Raw genomic sequence first — 22,133 nt, 5'->3', positions numbered from 1 at the left:
AACCCCGTATAGCCGCTAGCCAGTCCCGGAGGACAGCCGGCAGCCATTCCAAGGCCCAGGGAATCACTCGGCGGTCCCACCATGGAACGCTGCCGTGTGACAACCCCAGTTGGTTCTGCTAAGACTACACCTGAAGCGTTAGCCCCGGTATCGTCTCTGCTAAACCCATGCACGCCATTCGACCCTTGCGGGGAACGAAAGGCGTGCTGCGTGCGTGGATCAACCCAGGCAAGCCCGGGTTCCACTGGCACGCTGCGTGCTACAGACCGCCGAGGCAAGTCCGCTGCACGCTGTATGCTAGGATTCAACCCAGGCAAGCCCGGGTACCCTTGGCATACTGTCCGTCGCCGCTACTTCGCGGGTGCTAGACCCGCTGCTCGCCAGCAATAGACGGGTGTCCACCTGCAAGAAGCTCGCTAGAGATCTCACTGGTAGACTGGTACTCGCCTGTTAGGGCAAGTACCGCCCTGCTGCCTGCTACTAGCTTAGACGTTAAGTCAGTGCTTTCGCTGGCTGTTAGGCCTTCGGCTCGCTAGCAGTCCCGGAGGGTCCGCCTGCTTGCCCGGGACCGGAGCCCCAGAGGTTACCTTTTAGCGTGGCCCTTGCCGCCTCGCTAGTACCTACCATATCAATCTTACCTGTAGGCTTCTGTTTCTTAGTCTTCGTCTTCTGTCTGTGTCGAAGACCTAAACGAGCGCTACTTTCTAAATCCTTGAAGTGGATGTCCGATAAGCCTATGCAAAAGGAAGCACACTTATTTGATTTAGAGCAATCCCTGTGGGAGTAGCAGAGTGGATGCGGGTCCCACTCTGGCACAAGGGAAGGGCATGATTGACAAGGCCTAGACATTGTAGTAATCGGGAGCGTACAGCACTACCCCCGAACACAAGCTCAAGCCCAATAAACAGACCCACACGCACAGTGGCTGACGCTGATGTAGTGGTATGATATAAAAATATATATACAAAGGGATGAAAACTGAAAACCTTTTGGGGAAGATTTGTCAGGCTGGTCCTTCGAAACCCACCGAACTCTTAGCAGTAACTCGTCATCAGACGCCATTGAAAGATATAACGATAGAGCACACCATAAACATAGCGATAATCACTCACCATACATGTATACACAGTACTGTACAAACATCTATTGTAACTTACTAGTCTGTTATAGTTGTTTTACGTGAGAACAAAAATAAAATGGCGTCCCTAAGGGCGGCTATTTTGAAAACGTGTGTCCCGTGATATGAACGGAAACACACATACAAGCTAAGTTTTTGGATTGTTTGTGTCTATTTTCTAGCCGAATAATGTCGACAAAACTATCTCCCTAGCGACTATACTGGTTGGTTTTACCTCAGTGTAACAAACAAACTGTATATCTCGGCCCTTTGGTTCGTAATGATACTTAGCGTTGGTAAAGAAAAATCCACATGTCTATCTCATCTAGAAACCAAGGAGGATAAGGATGATTATCGTAGTGTGACGTCACCGAATGGGTGAGTCCACTCGGGGATCGGGGTTTTGTTATTTATTCATTTATGTGGGACAAAATGACTATTGGTTTTTCCGCATCTCGGATTGATGCAAGAAGTATCTTAATCAACATCGGAAACGGTAAGATCGACCGGTGTACTGAGTCTGTACAGTATCATTGGTAGCATTTTAGATCATTTTGGTTTTGAGGTACATGTATACTTTATAGCACAACATTAAATACAACTTGATGCATTTGAACTGATTCACATTTCTACCATCGATGATAATTTGACATAAGATGGCAAGAAAGACTTTTCTAAAACTACATGTATGAGAGATGTTTTGTAAATCCAAGATTCAAAAGAAAGTTACAGTTTTGTCTGTCTGTCTGTCGGTTTTCACTTTGTCTGACAGTTATCTTGGCAGGCCAATGGTTCTTACAACCTAAATGATTCAAAATGGGGTTAAGGCAGCTGTGTACTCTCAGACATGCATGTAGACTACCCCGTAACGTAGTCCACTTGCCCATTGTGCATACTCTGGATATTGTATAAATTTAAGCTTAAAACTCTGATTTAATTAATGTGTGCACAATTGATAGATTTTCACATCTGATCTTTTCAGTCACCCTACTCCCTCTGTTTGTTAGCTTCCCAAGTGGACTACTGACATTGGATTGCGGTTTACATGCTTAACACGGCTGTCTATGAGCTTCTATGGATGAGATTGTCGGAAATCTGGCCTACTAAAATTGGCGATGATGTAATACATCTTTAAATGGATCTGGCTTGTGATTGGTCGCCCAGATCTCGTTATGGTTTAAATCCTCCGGTACCTGTCATTACCATTAATAACTACATGGTACACAAGTATGTGGCCTCACGCCGCCTTTGTGTTGTGTAATTGCATGAACGCCAGTAAGTCAATGAGCGCGTCTTGTATTTGCTTGCGGTTAAATTTGATTGATAAACAAGTATGATTGACAGTGTGAGTGTTAGGGACTTTGCCTGTTCAAAATCACGTTTTTAATTGAATGTCCATAGTCTATTTTTAACCTGGAATTTCGCGATTAAATAAACTGGCAGATTCTAAAATCAGAATTGTTCAGTACTGAAGTGCCAATACAGCTCAATACAATTATGACATTATGATATGTTGCATTCAATAATATAAGCCACTTTACTTTTACTGTCACTAATATAATTATATTAACTTTTTCATAACAATTTTGTACTAGTATTTTGATGTATTAAATATCAGTATAATTTCGAGTTCAACTGAATGCTTTCATCATGATTAACATGCTTTTATTTATCAAAAATAGACTATGGCATAGTCTAACATGCATGTAGTAAAAGTGCAATAACTTTGTAATTATTCGCAAGACATATAAAAGTATACATTTTATGAAGGCAAGACATCAATAAATCTTAATATAAATACAGATTTGGGGTAAAAACAACAATTATGAAGAAAATCACAAAAAGTGAGTTTTTGGCAATATTTGTTAGGTACATCATAACAAAAAACACTCTTTCCAAAATATTTTATTTTGTTTTTAGCTCAATCTTGAGGCTCCATTCCAAAAAAGGTTTTTTAATTTCTTTGATATTGGCCTTATTTTTTGAGATATTGACCATATAAAGCATCAAATTGAACTTTTTAAAATTCACAAATGCCTATTTGCACAAAATGATGCCTAAAATCGAAATAGACCAAAATATAAAAAAATGAGAAAACCGTTTCTTGAGTCGATCATGCTTTTTACGATGATCATATTTGCTTACCTATAGATGCTGTATTTATTGAGTTATCGTAGTACCTAAATCGCTATTTTACCGAGAAAATGAACATTGAAATAATGGCCGCTGAAGTTTAAAGTGGCCCCATTTTGCACTCTCATCGAATCTCACAGGAGAATGCGGCAGTTTTAGTTTTTGTACCTATTATTACGTGAACATCGGGTAAATCCACAGCCGCTTGAGAAGTTTGAGCGAAATCCATTCATAACTTGATATTTAAATCGGGGGAAAGAACTTGAAAAAACCCACATTTTATCAGCTAAAACGGAGCCATTTGACCGCCAGGTTTTTGTGAAATCAGTGCTTCCGCGGTGCTTCCATAAGATGCGCCGCGATGCAGATAAGCGTCGCGTATGCGTAGCTTATTTGTGCGTTAACAAATTGCGCGATAGGCAACGCGATGCGTTGTTGCGCGCGTGTACACTGCTGGTACAACAAAGATTTTCTTTCCTTTTCAATTTCAAACACGAGTGGAATAGTGAAATAAAATCCATAAAATATTGCAGTTGGAGTTTACAAATCTGGATTTTCATTCCTTGTATTTATAAAAAACATAACAAAGTACAAACATATCAAAAAAACTCAATTTTGAGAAAGAAACAATGTCTAGAGTACACAGCCACGTTAAATTATGTCTGGACAGAAACTCTAGGGGGAGGGGCTTCAAGTGTTTCTTTCTTCTCCCTTTGGGGGTGTGGGGTGTGGGAGGGGCATGCGCTCCATTTGCTTCTAGTTCTATGTGGATCCATCCCAGCATGCCGATGCATTAAAGCCATAATGTATGATTTGCTTTACAGCAACGCCCTCAATTTTACTCGGATTTCTACTACATATAATTATAATGTCCAGTGGTGTACTAAAATACCACGTAAAAGACTAAGCCTGAAGTGCTTTAATAACAGTAAAATTTAACTTTTTTATTAAAACTGGGTCGACCCGGTTTTATTCAGAGTTCATCGATCGACTGCTTGCTAACATCTCCCGTGCATGTCAACTTATGTGTACACATGTCGAGCGCGATATTACATATTACGATCGGCGAGCGTAGTACACACATTGTAGGCGCTGGAATGAAATCACAGTTTTCTTCGTTATACCTCATTTGTTTGGCTCAAAATTAAATGAGGATAATATGATCAGTGAAAACTAACATTTAAATAGCAATCTATTCTCTTTCTAAATCACAAATTATTGCTTTTTAAAAGCACCCCTTAGATTGCCTGCAATGATTTCAACAACATGATATTCAATTCTAATTTCTGCACATTTGACAAAATTACCATCAATAAAGGGAAACGAAAATGTGACTTGTCATGTCAAAAGGAGACACTTTTGGGCAGGATCGTAAATGGAGAAATAGCCAAAAATCTGCCCGGGGGTGATTTTTTCACAATTTGGGTTTGTTGCGATTTTGTGATGTTATTAATGTGAAAAATATTGTATAATAGTTTCAGACCGGAATGTAACTGGTATCTTGCATTTTTTGAGACACTTTTGAATGTAATTCCTACTCTCAACATTGTCAATAATATTTTTAAAGGCCGATATCTCAATTTCCAATTTTATAATACCATAACTTACGAACTCAATATCCTCGCTTAGGAATGTCCGATTTCATTGGGGAAAACAGCGTTGTGGAGCAAAATATCTCTTTATTTAAGATATGTAAAAACCTCAAAATTGATAACCTGCCCAAAAGTGTCTCCTTTTGACATGACCCGTCACAAATGTTCTACAATTTAATCACTGTCTAGTAATAGCAATATGCATGGAGGATGGGGAGGGGGAATTCCCTTACTTTTTATAAGCAAAATAAAAGACCTTTCAAGACCTTTCTATTTATTGCAAACCACATGATAACCATGCTAGCAGCAGGTGCAACGTGCAGGTAAGGGTCTGTGACCTTGCAGCATTATTTCCTTTTTATTCAAGTTCAAGACCAGACAGCAAAGGTGTAATACTTTGCTATACTGACCTTGATCTGGTAACTGGGTCTGGTAAAGTACTAGTAACAAAATATCTACCTAGACCAAAGGCCATGGTCCATGCCTCGACACATGTACAAAAGAGACCAATATTAGGCATACAAGTGTGTTTTCAGGTATAGTATGTGTGAGATCATCAAGCAATTTCATGCTAGTGGAGGTTCCCTTCTCATTCCCAGGTATCCTTACCATGTAGGCTACATTGTACACCATTGTAAGGGAACAAACCAAAAGATCGATGACGTCCTATAAACGTAACTGGTTTCGCTTAGGGGAGGGGTAAAATACTGATTACGCTTTGTACAAAAACATCGGTCTGAAAAATGTGTCACTATTATTATTATTTTCAACATTTTATTATTACGCTTCTGGCAGGGAGGAGGGGTCGGCTGAGAAACGAAAAACCAGTTACGCTTAAAGGACGCCATCGATCTTTTGGTTTGTTCCCTAACTAACTTTATTATCTCAACCTAAACTTACATTTATGTTGGCCTAAACCTTACTATGTATACATAGCCCTATAATAGTATTTAAGTAGGCCTATATATTGTACAACACAACTCCTAGGGAATTTATTTAGGGGTGATCATGGTGACTGCAATACTTGGATTGAAACAATTCAATTCCATTTGATTGAAGGATTCTTACACTTTAAGGGCTTCTTTTTTTTCCTTTGCCTTCCTGATTTTTCCGTTCATTTTTTTTGGCGGGGGGGGCACTTTTCTCTTTCAGAGTGTCCCCTGAAAGCCTTGAAATAGGCAGGCACCAGGAGCAAATTAGCCCTCATTAAGCCATGAGTAGCTCCTGGTCCTTGTAAAATTCACACGAACCAGGAACTTGATGCAGTAGTGCTGGTATTCTATATTGTATTGTGCAGAAAAGTATAGAAAATTGCTCTTGTTTCTTCAGAAATTGCTCCTGGTTCTTGTAAAATCTCAGTGAACCAGGAGCAATGTTCAAAAACAAATTGCTCCTGGTTTCAGTCCACTTATTTTATGGCTCCCCCACTCCCGATACATTTTTTGGTGGTAAGGCCTTCAAAAAAGTAAAAAAAATAGGGGGTTAGGTCCACATTTTGTAAAAAATCTGCATTAATAGTGCCCTTTTTATTCAATTTTAAAAGCTACTTTTTGGAACTCCCACCCCCCCCTACTCAAAAATAATGTCAATCCTGTGTACGGGCTTGGGTGGAATCGATGGAGAATAACTAAATATATATTATACATTTTATTTTTTCCCTTATCTAAACTCGAACCAAAGGAAAAAAACCCGGTTCATTTCAACTCCGCGAGAACTCACTCCAATCCGGCCTAACCATTTAATATGATATGCCCCGATCTGTCTCAATCCGTAAATTTCAATCCGATCCACTTTCGGTCCAGGGAATTTTCGGGTTGCCCCGCAGGGCTTTAACCTAGCTGCGTGTAGTCTCTGATCTGCGATGTCCAAACCATCTGCATCTTGTTCTGGAATATCTTTCAACATGTACTACTACCGGTACTACATTGTAGTATTTAGAATGATAATTAGATTGCATCTACATTGTATGTTGACTATGTTCAATAAAAAGAAATGCTAAATCATTTATTGCTGATCTATAATTATTGACACACCATTTATGATGACTTTCAGTTAATTGCAAGCTGAGTTCATTGATTTTTGCAATGACCATGATTAATGAAAATAATGTAATGAAATATGATAAAATATTAATTAATTTAAATTATTTACTGTAGAAGTGGACATTTTTGCGGTACATTAAATTTTGTGCTCTTCGCGGTCAATGCAGCTACCGCAAAAGAAAAACACACAAATATGTTCTTTTCATACATTTGTAGGTCTATAGAAAACTCCTGAATCGCAAATTTTCAAACAAGTGAAATGGTTAAAAAACACAAAAATGTACACACACCAAAATAACCACTTTTATACTATAGTCATATTTTAAAGGTACATTTGTAGAATTTGTCCAATTTGATTTCTATAGCTCACACCAAAAACATAGAGCTCCAGCTCTCCTCAAAACTAAAGGAATACACTGGGGCCAAACTTAGTTGAGGGGAAGCAGTCATTAATATTCAATGGACATTAACCTCTTTGGGACTTGATGCTACACCTCTGACCACCATGACACTGCATGGCATACATTTGAAGCTGTTTGAATTTGACCAGACCTTTGTATCCATGGGAGGAAGGATTCAAGCCTTGAGTCTAAGGGAAAAATTCTGGACCTTGATGCAACTTGGTCCCCCAAATGATCTTTTTTTTTAAATCACAATATTAGTGCCGTACCATATTAATCACAAATCCCACCGCTGCCACCATCAGGTTGGGGAAAGCCTAGTTGAGGAGGGGAGTCAGTCATCATGGTAATTTTTATTTTCAATGGAGTTTTTTCCAATAATACATCTGCCAGCATGACTGTATGGCATACAAACCAGTCCATATAAATTAGGGGTGTCAAGGAAAGTCTTGATGTAAATAGGGACCAAGCAAAGGGTGGTGAAAATCTTGACCTTGATACAATACCCCCCCCCCCCACCACCACCACGAATCTTTCCAATACAGATTCATATCACAAATCCCACCACTACCACCATCTGCTTTGGGGACCACATCTGGAAGAGGGGGATCAGTGATTTTTCAACAGACATTTTACCTCTAGGATATGATGCTAAACCTCCAGCCACTATGACACTACATGGCATACATTTGGTAACCAGACCATTACATGGTGGAGGGTAGGAAAGTATTAGGTCCAACAGTGGGTGAGAATCTGGACCTTGATGCAACAGTCCCCATAATTTAAAGTAAAACAATTCTGAAACAGATACAGACCAGTAAATAATTAATTAATAATACATGTACTAGTATCACAAATCCCACCACTGCCACCATCTGATGGGGGACAGTTGAGGCATGGTAGGGTTGAGGGGAACCAGTCATTTTTCAATGGAGTTTCTCCATTTGGGATAGGCCCACATGTATCATGTGTATGATGATGCACCTCTGGTCACCATAAATGATGACCCTGTTAACATTAGAATATTTCTTCAATCGACAGAGATAAATAATCTGGATTAAAACTAATTAAGCGTGATCACGCTAAATGAGATCGAACGAAGACATTGTACCGTACACATTTGACGAAAATTAATGAAGATGAAAGGAAGCTCAACAACATCTAACATACCGTGAGTATCGTCACCCACCAACTTTCTGCATTAGTTTAGAAATTGTCTTTTAGAGTTAAACCCTTGCTTTGTCAAAAGTACCTTTTTGCTTCATTGAACGAAGCAATTTTAATCTTCGTTGAACGAAGACCTGTGCAACGAAGACATGTGCATACACATTAGGGAAATAGCATTTTTAATGTTCGTTAAATCTTTATCAAACTAAGAAAATTCCATAATGTATACAGGGTCCATTGCAAATGGGTGCATACAATGTACATTTGGTAATCAGACCATTACATTTAAAGTGAGATCAAGGAAAGCCATAGGGACCAAGAAGGAGTAAAATCTGAAACCCCCAACAAAAATATATCTTTCCAAAACAAATACAGACCAATACAAATTAATTTTATATCGCAAATCCCACCACTGCTACCATCTGCTTATAGTGGACCAGGCCTGGAAGAGAGGAGCCAGTCAGTTTTCAATTGACATTTTAGATTTTGCCTCTGGGACATGATGCTCATCTCTGGTCTGGCCACCGTAACAGTTTATGGCATTTGGTAACCAGACCATTATATATGAGGGGGGAGGGGGAAATAGGGGACAACGGATGAAAACAATATAGACCTTGATGCAATGGTTCCCCTTATCTTTCCCAAAGTAATAGCAATTCAGAACATAATCATATCATAAATCCCACCACTGCCACCAACTGAGCCTGGCAGTCATTTTTCAATGGACATTGCCACCATGACAGAGCTTGGCATACATTTGGTTACCAGACTATTGTATGGGGTGGGTAAGGAAAGTATTGGTGTATAAGAGTCCAATGAAGGGGGGGGTCTGGATCTTCATCAGTTCATTTGGAGGAGCTACAGCAAGGGTTGCATAACTGATCAAATCTGCACTTTATAGAGAATCCCCAGAGAATCCTATGGGTGCGAGACTAACAAAAAAGCTTTACTTGGTTTTCCAAACAAGCATATCCCACCAGCCTCCTGTACCTTTCCTTACATGTAGTTCATTTGCACCCTGTGCATTTATACACATTGCTTTTATGAATGCAACCTGCAATTTTACTCTTCGATGAATGAAGACTTCTGCATACACATTAGGGAAATCGCATTTTTAATCTTCGTTCAATCTTCGTCAAACAAAGAAAATACCATAATGTGTACAGGGTCCATTGCAAATGGGTGCAAAGCATACATTTGGTAACCAGATCATTATCAAGGGAAGCCAAAAGGGACCAAGAAGGAGAAAAATCTGGACCTTCATGCAATAACTCCCTCAAAAAATATATATCTTTCCAAAACAAATACCAACCAATACAAATTAATTTTATATCGCAAATCCCACCACTGCCACCATCTACTTAGTGGACCAAGTCTGGAAGAGAGGAACCAGTCAGTTTTCAATTGACATTTTAGATTTTACCTCTGGGACATGATGCTCATCTCTGGTCTGGCCACCCTGCATGGCATTTGGTAACCAGACCGTTATATGAGGGGGAGGGGGGAAATAGGGGACAAAGGATGAAAACAATCTAGACCTTGATGCAATCACATCTGTGATGCAATAGTTCCCCTTATCTTTCCCAAACTTTAGCAATACAGACCAGTACAGAATCATAAATCCCACCACTGCCACCAACTGAGCCTGGCAGACATTTTTCAATGGACATTGCCACCATGACACATGGCATACATTTGGTTACCAGACTATTGTATGGGGTGGGTGGGGTAAGGAAAGTATTGGTACATAAGAGTCCAATGAAGGGGGTGGGGTCTGGATCTTCATTAGTTCATTTGGGGGAGCTGCAGTACAGGTTGAATAACTGATCGAATCTGCACTTAGAGAATCCTATGGGTGAGAGACTATTAACAAAAAAGCTTTACCATGTTTACTTGGTTTTCGAACAAGCATATCTCAACCCGGGATCCCAACAGCCTCCTGTACCTTTGTTCATTTGCACCCTGTGGATTTGTACATTTTGCTTCAACTCTGTTACTGTTTAAAAAATTGCTCACCTCATACGCATTTGCGATGTTGACCGTCTCCCCAGTCTTGGCAACATATCCTACGATCCCTTTCCCCAGGCCACACGCACTTCTTTTTTTCACTCTCTTCTGCCGTTGAATCGCAAGTGACATCAAACAGCTTGCTGGCTAAATAGCACATATCTGTTCCTTTGCCATGAACCAGGAAGAGTGAGCCACGATCTGCTTTCGTAAGAATCAGAACATTCTGCAGTATTTTGTGACAAAGACTGTTCAATTCCAAGTCATTAGCAATATCCTTCACAAGCTCCATAAGAAGTCCACGATCATCCGTTAGTGTTAAATCCACAGATTTAATATCAATGACAGCTTTTCGTGAACGAGTTGGTGAAGATTTGCTGCCTTTCTCAAGGCTTATCAGATGGCTTGGTCCCAAGAAACACGGAGATCCATCAACTGTTTGCACCATACGGCCCAAAGATCCTCCAGAACCTTGGACTTCAAATTCAGAGGCTGACACCTTTCTGACAGGTGTGTTACTGCCAGATGAACTGCTTGGAGAATGTGGTGATTCTGCAACTGGTGGCTTAGCACTTTGGGACACTGCCCTGGCAATATACCATCCATCAATCATACTACGAGTGGCTTTGCGTGCAAAATAATCATGAGCAAATTCTGGATGTGAATCAAGCCAGGATTCCATGTGTTCATAATCACCACGATCACGACCTTGGTCCACATTGAGAGTTGTCCCCGAGGTACCGGGCGGTGTCAGACCACCCGACCTTTCCCCTCTGTCGCCCGGTGATAGGGCCATTCTCTGTTCGGGTAAACTACCCGTTGCAAACTGAGATATATACAGCCGCCCTGGGTGCGAGCGACGCCCGGACTGTGTAGTACTACGTCTCGGATCCAGCTTGATTGGTGGTGGTGATTCGATTGGTGATGCGAAAAGAAATGAGATGAGAGAATAAGTGGAGAGACCACCCCTTTGCTTAGTCAAACGGCGACATGCTAGCACGCCACCGTTTATTCCTGGGTAAAAAAGTGACAATTATTTTCCTCTACACATCAAGATGCAGGGCCCTGTAAGGGTGTGTTTATAATAACCGCTGAAAATCGGTAATAAATTGTCGTGCAAACATGCAAAATACAGCGATTAATCCACCTTCTATGTTGAGCATTTGATAGGTAAAGTTTACTGCAATGTCCCCGCTACCTTCGGTAAAGAGAACTGTCAATACACACAGTCAAGTTCCGTAGTGTGGTCACATCCATTCAATCACTGTACGTTTGCGTTCTGTCCTAGATGACCCGTCGCGGTAAAACCTCACAGTTTTATGATAAACAGCAGCGACAGGTTACAGACCAATGTCAAATGAGATATTAGTGATGTATATAATGGCACTGTTACATCAGATCTTCTGTAGAATGTACAGTTTGTCTTAAATAATCTAACAAACTTCAGATACGGTCGTGTTTATCAGCCCGACTGATAATCACAAACTACACATGCACCACCAGCGTACCGCGACCACTGTATGTTGTCAGTGGCATGGGAAATATCAACAATTTACACGTACTCGATCTCTAATAATGAGGTCGCATCAATTAGTGCCTTGACGAAATAGCACCGCGCCGTGGCTATGAGGCTAGAAAAGGTCACTACCACTTAATCTCGTTACAGGGTGACTAAAACCAATATATGTGAGTGCGGATTTATTATGCAAGTAGTCGTTATGTAATATTTAGGCCTACTTTGAAAAAAACCAACTTATTTTCGGGGGGAAATCACTGAGTGACGTTTTCATCACATCGAAGAATGTCTTTCTGATATCAAATAATTTTCATTTATTGAAATTCACGATGTAATACAAATTTTATGACAAATTATTAAAATTTGATATTTTTCACATTTTGATACGGTATATATAAACAGTCCTCGAAATAAATTTTATAAATCTAATGACATATTCTTAAAGTGTATGTAGCTGGGAGAAATAGCCGACGATCAATTGAACATTTTGACCTTTCATATTGAAGATATGGATTTTTCCCCAAAAAGACCTAATTTTTTTTTTGGTGTTTTGGGAAACAAATCCATATCTTCAATACGAAAGGTCCAAATTTTCAATTGATCGTCGGCTTTTCATCCCACCTACATACACTTTAAGTATAAATCATCAGATAAAAGTTTACATCGAGTACTGTTAAATATCAAAATATCAATTTTTAATCATTTGCCATAAAATGTGTATTAGGCCTACATTGCGAATTTCAAAAAATCAAAATTCTTTGATATCAGAAGGACATTCTTCGTATTCAGAATGCAATTCGATATGTCTGATGTGCTATAATGTCCCACAATAAATACAGTCCAAACGTTCATACCCCACCCCTTAAGATCTTTTAAAAAAAATAGAAATGAGTGGATAGGCCTATATGGACGAAAAAAGAGAAGAAAGAAATATAAAGGCGATCCGCGGAATAAAGAATCACCCACAACAAAAAAATTAATGTATTAATTTGCCGGGTGTCCAAGAAAAGCGTTGAACGCGTTTTTGATAGAAAGAAGCCTGTAGATATACTGTATGAATATGAAAATTGAATCAATTGTTGATCAAATCTGAAGATAGGCATTCTTATTACCTTCAGATTTGATCAACAATTGATTTAATTTTCATATTCAAACAATCACGCATGTTCGAACATTAACGTGATGGCTTTATACTATTTATCGTAGATAGCTTTCATCAATTCGGTTTCGCTTTTCACATATCACGAAAAGACTTCTCTTTGCCTTTTTAGGGCAATACCGTAATGTATAAGACAATACGACTTATTTTCGTCAATCCAAGTATTTCAACTCCCTTATTAGGCCTATTTGCTGATGGCAAAAAGGATAAAATATGACTTTAAATGAATTTCGAATTTGTTCTCAATTTTAAGCTGTTCAGCTATATACTTTTATTTCACGAAAAAACGAGCTTTTTTCAAGAGACAAAATCGTCACTCACTAAATTTGACTTTCCCTTGAAAGAGGTATGTCACGCTGTAATGAGGCTGTTACAAAAGGCAGTGGGAGATCATCCAAATTGTCTCTTTTGAAACTGACCTTTTTCATTCAAATGCGTAGGCCTATTAATATAATAGTCTAGGGGAATCGCATTATTCTTGCCGAATGAGGTATCAAATTACGCAGAATAAAATTTGTCCATCGACCACTTTAGTTTATTTTGTAATTTAGTTTTAGTGTTTTAAGAAATGTGGAGTAAAATTTCACACTGGAGTGATCACCGTACAGGCAAACCATAGAAGAGAACAATTTCAGAAGAATGAAACCTATAACATAGGCCTTGCTTAAGAATTTATTAAAATAAAAAGTGAGTGGAGATAGCAGCAAAGGACAAAAACACGAAAGCTCAATAGTAGCCGTTTGGAAAAAATGTGAAAGAAAAGAAATAAGAAAACGAAGGTAACAGAAAACAGATCAAAAGAAATAGACAACAAAGTGAAAGAACGAAAAGAAAAAAAAACAAAGTTAATCCGCGAAATAACGAATCCACAACAAAAGGTTATGTAGGCCTATGTCTGTGATAATTTTGTGAGCCTACCGTTTAACATTGTCCAAGAAAAGTGTTGAACGGGTTTTTTATATAAATAAGCCTCATGTAGCTGTTTTATATATGATTATCTTCATTTGATCAACAATTGATTTAATAAACAATTATAAATATATTCTAACATTATGGGTTTAATGCTACACATCGTCATCATCCCTATATCTTCGTGTCAAAATTGCCGTGATAGTACAGCGAATCCTCTCGTTTTTCAACAGCTACGCATCGCGATTTTGTTCGAGATAGGCCGAGCGACTCAGGCTAAGCATACCATGACTATCATATGAGATACAACAGAGTTTCTATATTCTACACATTATTACGATTTGTGCATGCTCTAGTACACCATATATGATGTTTCTATTACAAGAAAATCGATTTGTTTTCAGGTAAAACCAGGGTTTTGTTTCCAGTACACTCACTCGAAAAGCAATACACTAATTAGCGGGGCCTTGCAGCTTGCTGTGGATATCTTTACTGCATTTTAAAAGTAGGGGCCTAAAGATTTTGAAATCCAAAGTAAAAATTGTGATATATTTAATTTTGAGAATTACAATTAATACTTTATAGGTATAAAGGAACACGTTTAGCCCATTCAGTTAAGTTCCAGGTGCAAGCCCTATAACACAATGCATATGTAAACTTTCTTTATCTGTGTCTATAATAGAATATTGATTTCAACGGAGTATTGAGCTGTATGGAAAAAATATTTATAATACAGGGTGTTGACACTGTGTGCTATCTACCGTAGATAGCTTCAGTTTCGCCTGTACATACATCACGAATAGACTTTCCTCCCGGGCTTTCCTCTATCTATGCTTTTGTCAAAGCAAATTATAATAAAAAGACTTTTTAAGTCTAACATTATGATTGATTTTCATCAATCTAAATATTTTATCACCGTTATGCCTATTTTCTGGTGGCAAATAGGACATGTAAGATGACTTTAAAAGAATTCCAGTTTTTATAGTCCTGCATCAAACAACGGCACAATCTGTTCGCAGTTGAGAACCAACAACCCCGGCCAACAACCAACAAATATCTAAATCCTTAAAACTATCCTTGTAGTTAAAGCAAAAGCAATATCTTAAAGACACTAAAACTAAATGATCAAATAAAGTGGTTTATGGATAATTCAGCACGATGCGATGCGGCTTTATTTTGCCCTTTACTCTCCTCGCGTCCGTGAACAACGACTGGTACGGTAGACAAATATAACATTATGGTTTTTTGGCACTGAGTATATAGTAGTATTTAGAAGTGGATTTTGAAACTGGGGGTACACTCTTGATTACAAGGATTTAAAAATAAATCCTTAACTGCAATTAGGGACTAATCAATTTCAGATCTATACCTGATCGGTCCCTGATCACAATCCCTTGGGATTTATTTTATATCCTTGAGTGTACATGACTTTGGCACTTTTCATAGGCTATTATGTAATTATGTACCGTTCCATTATTTATATTGACTTTAACTCGAAGAAGTCTGTCATGCTATAATGTGCACGTTACAAAAGGCGGTGGGAATCGCCATGCCTGCATGGAGGAAATATCCAAATTTGTCACTTCAGAAACTCCGACCTTCTGTCATTCAAATGCGTATAGTGATAGTCTGGGGGAAATAAAGCCACATCGTGTCGAATGAGGTGTCGCATAACAAATTTGTCCATCTATTAACCACTTTATTTTGCGATTTAGTTTTAGTGCCTTTATGAATTTGCTAGATACTTTTGTAGCCTAAATAATTTACTGGGTAGGCAATTTAATTTATTTTTGCCTTCAAATCGGGGAAAATCATTTACTGGGGCAGCTGCAATTAGGCCTAATAGCTCCTAATGGCACCCTGGCGTGCGGATTTCCCCAAATTTGGACCTGCTTTTGCGAAGAAATCGGCTTCATGTACAAAAAGTCAAATTTACCCCCCCACACACACACACCCACCTCATTTGGTGTGTTTTTTTTTTTCTTTTAAGCATTTTCTCCTCAAGACAATAGGACTTTTGGGATAATTCCCAAACTTGGGAAAAAGTTATACATATATTCCTGACGATTGATAACATTGTCATGATTGTAATTTGTACCTAATCCTACATTTAAAATGTTCCGATTCATTTGTCATTATTATGATTATAGCTGCTGATTTCTTTGTTTTCAAATTACGTATCAGGTAATAAGCTATGTAAATTTGTTAGAATTTTGGGATGTATTTTAGAAAGACATAATTATCACGATCATGTCAATGTTCGTAGGTAAATACCAAGGCATTTAACACTGGTATTTGTCAATTACCAGCCAATGAATTATGACTGATGCGAAAACCAGGAAATACTGGGAAATTCTAATAAACGATCACTTTATGAGTAATACTATACTAAGTAATCAGTTAATTTAACAGATAGTAAAAACAATAAAGTAAAAGTACTGTCGGTAAAAGGGAAGAGTGTTGTTTTTATTTGGTAGTGAAATACTGTTTTGAACTTTTACTGTGCCAAAATGATCTAACTTGACAATCGCTATTTTGAGAAAAAGAGCTTTAAAGTTTGATCTCTTGACGTTTTTCTTTTTTCATCAAATAAATTAATGAACATATTTAATATCTTGGAAAATATAAAAATCTTACTGCATGCAAAAATTTGGCTAATTGGGTTGAGTAATTTTGAAATAACAACTATTTTTAGAGCGCCTCCACATTACCCAAAATATGGATTTATCTCAAAATGTCCAAATTTCAAGTTAGATCGTTTTACCAAATCAGGGCCGGTATCTGCTTTGCCCGAGTTGATATTTGCAAATATTTTCCAGCATGATATTTGCATTCCATGCATGTTTTTTCTGGCCAAACCAGAATGCATTTGGCAGTAAATGGCCAACCCTGAAGTATGTTGACCTATTTCCCAACAATGTTTTCATTTAGCTAATTCTCATATTAAAGTATAAAATATATAGGCTACAATGTTGCATAAAACAGTAAGAACCCATAGATCATCACAGTTGAAAGGTGTAAAAAGTCACAAAAACTATACAACGTATAAGCCTTTAACTACCATTTAATTTATTTCTCCTTTTGTATAAAATTAATTAAAACCTGACCCAATTGTCAATCATCTCTATATTAAACCTAAACTTGTACCACATAAAATAAGAGTACAAAGACACACATCCAATACAATATTTCTATTTTATTGAAAACATCCATTTCAGTTTTCATATCTTTACATAAAGCACATATCTTCATAAATAACAATAACCATCATAACTGACTTAACAAAGGTAAGAAACGTGTGATACAAATATTTACTTCAAATAAAACAAACTATGGAAAGAGCTGTAAGTAAACAGTGTAAATCAAACAAAAATATCTAAAGTAATCTGTAAGATAATACATCCTATTATAATGTAAAGTTCAAATTGCTTAGGATGATTTCATTACAGAGACATAAGTGGCCTGTAGTGACTTTGAGGAACAATGTAGGAAAAATCTGCACTATAAAGCCTCAAAATGGGCTAAAACAAACTGCAGAAATTTGGAGTAACAAAATGCCCAAAATCAATCAATGCCTGAAAACTTACATCCCGTTATAACGCTGCATTACCATTGGAATTTGAAACCCTGCTTTCATTTCTCTTTACTATACTTTGTTTGACTTATAAATGGCAATTGCTCATAACATCCTGCACACAATTGGGCACACCAGCTGCGCTTTGTGTAATGCGCGACTGACAGTGGCGTGTTGTTTTGTGAATCTCTGTGAGCATACATGATGCACATAATATAACACAGTACGCATGTTGTTGGTGCACACACTTCCCTACGCTGTAATTTTAAAAAATTGCCATTTATAGTTTAACAAAGTATACCATTAAATTAACCAGGCATGAAAGATGCCAAGACAATCGCCAGCGTTGACCTTAACTACGCTCCCTGGTAACAGGATCACGCACCTTTTGACTTTGGTAGTACATGCCATAGACTTTGTGTTGCGATCGTGGTGCAGAACTCAAAGCGTGATCCAGTTGACATAGTGATAATCAGATTACACGTAACACTTCGCTGGCTTAATAGCAGAATGATACACCTCCACCCAACATACAGGATACTTGGTACCTTCAGATAACATGTGGAGTGGATCATAGACTGTGAAGACACGAGTGGATGCAGTGTGTAAATTTACAACTGCCTGGGCCACTATTGATCAAGCACGTTGGATTAATAGCGGACAATAGCCTAAAATATCATCCACCAAGTGTGTTCACTCCACAGGTTATCCAAAAGGTCGATTCTGTCTGTCCTATTTGAGCTACAGTCCCCAAAAGTAAACTTCTAAATCCCATTCTAACTAAGCTTGTTTTCTGGTAATTATTTTTGTCCAATCTGATGATTCTAATACTGACTTACTAGTTTTCAATCTATTAAATCACTGCAGGTATCCATGCTTTCCCAGGATGCCTCTGTAAACCAGCACATAACACATCATTTCAAAAACACAAGACAAGTATAACAAAGTTGCATGTGTGATCTAGCACAATTTCAACAATGCATTATGGGAAGGAATGATTTCAACAATGCATCATGGGATAGCATGATTTTCTGCTGTGGTATTTACTACCACCTTCTTGCATTCTCCCAACAATTTTGTTATAATTATATTCTTATTCCCTCCACCAGCCATTATACAAAATCACAGTGTGATCTGTCCTAACACGTCCCGTGAGCGAGGGTACATTATTCAAAATAATGTACCCTAATTGCAACTGAAATGCAGTAAAGCGTGACACATTCTACGCAGAGCATTACATGGACAATTTTTCTGCGCTGTCACTTTTGCTGTGGATACGCATACACACTCTAATTTGTTGTGAAAAGTGAGATTTCTCCTTCAAATCGCACTATTTTAGCACTTAACAGTATAGAAATAACGGGCGTTGCAGCATTGTTTACCCCCAATTATTTGCATTTTAACTGCCTTAGCATATTATTTGGGTGTAAAGGATACTGCGACACCCTTTATTTCTTAAATAACACCCTTTTAGTTATCAAGCAAATGTGGATCTGGTTGTCATGTGCCCTATAGAGAGGAATTGGAGCATGTTTAATTTTTGGCATCACACTGAGGTTCATTGGGTCAAATACAGCTTGGGGAATCGGTAAATTTGAATGTTGCACACTCTAATGCCTCAACCTCTTTATAAATGCTCATTTATCTGAGATTTCCATCTACACCAAGAGTTGTTGACAAAATTCTTTTTGGATCTGCATTAATTCAAACCTGGCCCCTAAGGACTTGTTTTTCTCACACACAAAGACAAAACATTTTAATATTCTTTCTTTATAACACAATAATCACATGATTTACATCTAACAATAAATCATTTCGTCATTAGCAGTTCAACCATAGAACTTAACATATCATATTTTAATCAAGGGTGGAATAATTATGAAATGGGATGTAATTTAGTCCTCTATTAAAACCTAGCTGAGATTTCATATAAATTTTCAGTCATTAACTTTTTGAGAAAGGATCCAAAGAGATTAAATCATTAAGCAGTGTTTTTTCTATCCCTGCAGACTGTGTAAGTGATTTGTTTCCAGACAAATCAAAATTAAATCATAAAATTGATTATAATACTTTTTTAATAATTATCGGAATTAAGATAATCCCATCAAAATGAGTTGCGCATTATTCTGTAAGGCCCAATATAAAACCCTGATAATTGGAATAACATTAAAACAAAATTGAATACAAACTTGGTTGTACTGTTTAGATGTATTTATACTGGCAATTGGTCTGACTTGGACCAAGACATCTGGTTTATAAATAGCATGTTTAAGAGTTAAAACATAATTCTTAAGAGTTACCAAAACCATTTTTAAGTATGAATGTACTTAACAAAAAAAAACCATGAAGTCATAAATACTCTTGTTCAACAAGGTTACAGCAAAACACATATTTTAAAGTGAAAAAAGAACTCTTAAAAGAATAACTCACAACATTCTTTGCATACTGTTAAGTAGTATACATAACTTCCCTTTTTGTGAGTAAAGACAATAAGGACAAAATATCTCTCCTGTCATTTTATCACCATGTTTCTTCACAAGTTGACCATCTTGTAGATAATACAATAGTTTCACTTTTCACACCATAGCAACATTCCCTAATGCTACTATCCTTCAGCAGTCTGCCGCTTTGGCACTGTTTAAGTGGGGTTTTTGATTGGGTGATTGAATCACATCATTATCACATCAGCACCTGATTTGCCGTAAATGCTGCTTAGCATCACGTGACCTAGTTCTTTTTACGCAATAATCAGAAAGAGCAGAAGGGCAGTGCTGAAGGATTGCTAAATACTATTGGAGAATTTGTTGTGTGAAGTTTAGAATGTTGTGACGCTAAAATAGTGGATAGCCAACGATTGTCTGTGTCACAGGTTGGTCATCATAAATATCAGGAATACTACAGTTTCATCTGTTCCACCTGGCATCATAACTTTTCCTGGAGGGGGGGGGGCAAGATGACATTTACAAGTTACACATTATGAAAATAATCAAAAATTGTAACAAAATGCCTACAAATCTCCTGGGGAGGGGGCATGATATTCCACAAGAGCTGCCCCTTAACTATGCCACTGCAGCTCCTGCCCAGGTGAATGTATTGTAGTTCTGATATCTAGATGAATTTAACAGCACAGGAATGTACAGATGAGTGTTCAATGATAAAATGGTATCATACTTTGGCTTGTTCAGGGTTGGGTTCTTCTGTAAGGTCCACTTCTAGATCTCTGGATAAGAAAAACACACATTACAGAAAACTTTGTGAGAATCTAAAGGTGACAAAAAACACTGACAGACTTACCAAATATGGTTGGTCGGATCAGCATTTTTATATATATATTTTTTTTTTTCAAGAGGCTACATGACCCAAAAAAATTACAAAAGCTTGAAAAACTTGAAAAAAAACCCATTTGAAAGCATTTTGAACATGTTTGTAAATTTTTTCAAAAATTTCTATCAAAATCAATCCATTTTGGCTAAAAAATGGGTTGTTTTTAATTGTGTACAGCCAAAAACAACTACCCTCAATGTAAACACTGAATTGGTTAGGCCCTTTGGACCATTTTTCCTCTTCACCTAAGTGCAGTGATTACGTAAAAGAATCACTCCGGATGATTAGTACTGGTATTAGGGGTGGTGGATGGTGTGCATGCACCCTCAAGCTTATGTCCAAAACATGCAAAATCAGCATATTTTGGGACATTTGAAGACTATTTTACCACTGCGCATCCCAAGTCTGCTTTCTGGGTGCGCCAGAAATTTCCAAACGTTTGCTGCATTCATTAAAAAGCCAATACCATTCGTCTCTTTTAACTTACACATTTTTTGCCTTGGATATGCGCAATGAATCCTGCATCATCATATCCCTGAGTTTCCATAGTGATTTGACCAGATCTCCTTCCGGTCCTGGCCCATTAGCCAACCAATGTCCTGGCAGTCTGGACTTCTGTTGTGGGTCTAGTTGGACCTCGCCTTCTTTCACAGAAAGATTATGCTTTCCAGTCGCTGACCGACGCCTTGTCCTTGTCTAGACCTTCAATATACCTACAAATTAGAACATCAAAATAGAACCAGAACTTCATCTCAATGTCAGCATCAAATTACAGAACTCACTTTCTGCTGTAAATTATATGAATTTCTCAAAACAGTTAACATGTCAATTTTGTTTCTTTTAGAATAATAATATTGGGTTAAAGATGAAGTGTGCTTGCCATAGGTGTAGATACCAGGGGATGGAGGATTTATCCCCAAAATATTTTGCCAGGGGGATGGTCCATACAATCATCCCCCCAATGTTGATGGCTGTATGTGGGTTTCTGACCAAATTAGCCTCATTATTTGGCTATTTTAGGCCCAAACTTTTGCACCATAGGGCCCTATTTCAACAGTTTAGCCAAAATTGTACCATAAACCTATTCTGTTGCTAAAAGGTGCTGGATTCATTATACTTCCAGAATTTTTTCCAACCCCATCACCCCCCCATGTCAAAAAGAAATCTATGCCACTAGTGCTTGCAAACCTAT

General features: G+C 37.9%; 2 protein-coding genes across 2 annotated transcripts in view; both read right to left on the bottom strand.

Annotated features, from left to right (window-relative positions):
- The window catches only part of LOC140171249 (dual 3',5'-cyclic-AMP and -GMP phosphodiesterase 11-like), a 201,160-nt gene extending 189,202 nt beyond the window's left edge, over positions 1–11,958 (bottom strand). The window contains 2 exon segments of the mRNA XM_072194477.1: positions 10,469–10,537; positions 10,539–11,958. Coding sequence (XP_072050578.1) covers positions 10,469–10,537; positions 10,539–11,255 — 786 coding nt within the window. The 5' untranslated portion in view covers positions 11,256–11,958.
- A 9,522-nt stretch (positions 11,959–21,480) lies between these two features.
- Positions 21,481–22,133, bottom strand: part of LOC140171251 (protein polybromo-1-like) — an 82,237-nt gene continuing 81,584 nt past the window's right edge. The window contains exon 40 of the mRNA XM_072194480.1: positions 21,481–21,654. Coding sequence (XP_072050581.1) covers positions 21,638–21,654 — 17 coding nt within the window. The 3' untranslated portion in view covers positions 21,481–21,637. The remainder of the gene's footprint in view (positions 21,655–22,133) is intronic.

Source organism: Amphiura filiformis, chromosome 15, assembly GCF_039555335.1.
Source record: "Amphiura filiformis chromosome 15, Afil_fr2py, whole genome shotgun sequence".
NCBI lineage: Eukaryota > Metazoa > Echinodermata > Ophiuroidea > Amphilepidida > Amphiuridae > Amphiura > Amphiura filiformis.
The sequence above is the reverse complement of the archived record's forward strand: the minus strand, read 5'-3'. Positions and strand labels throughout refer to the sequence as shown.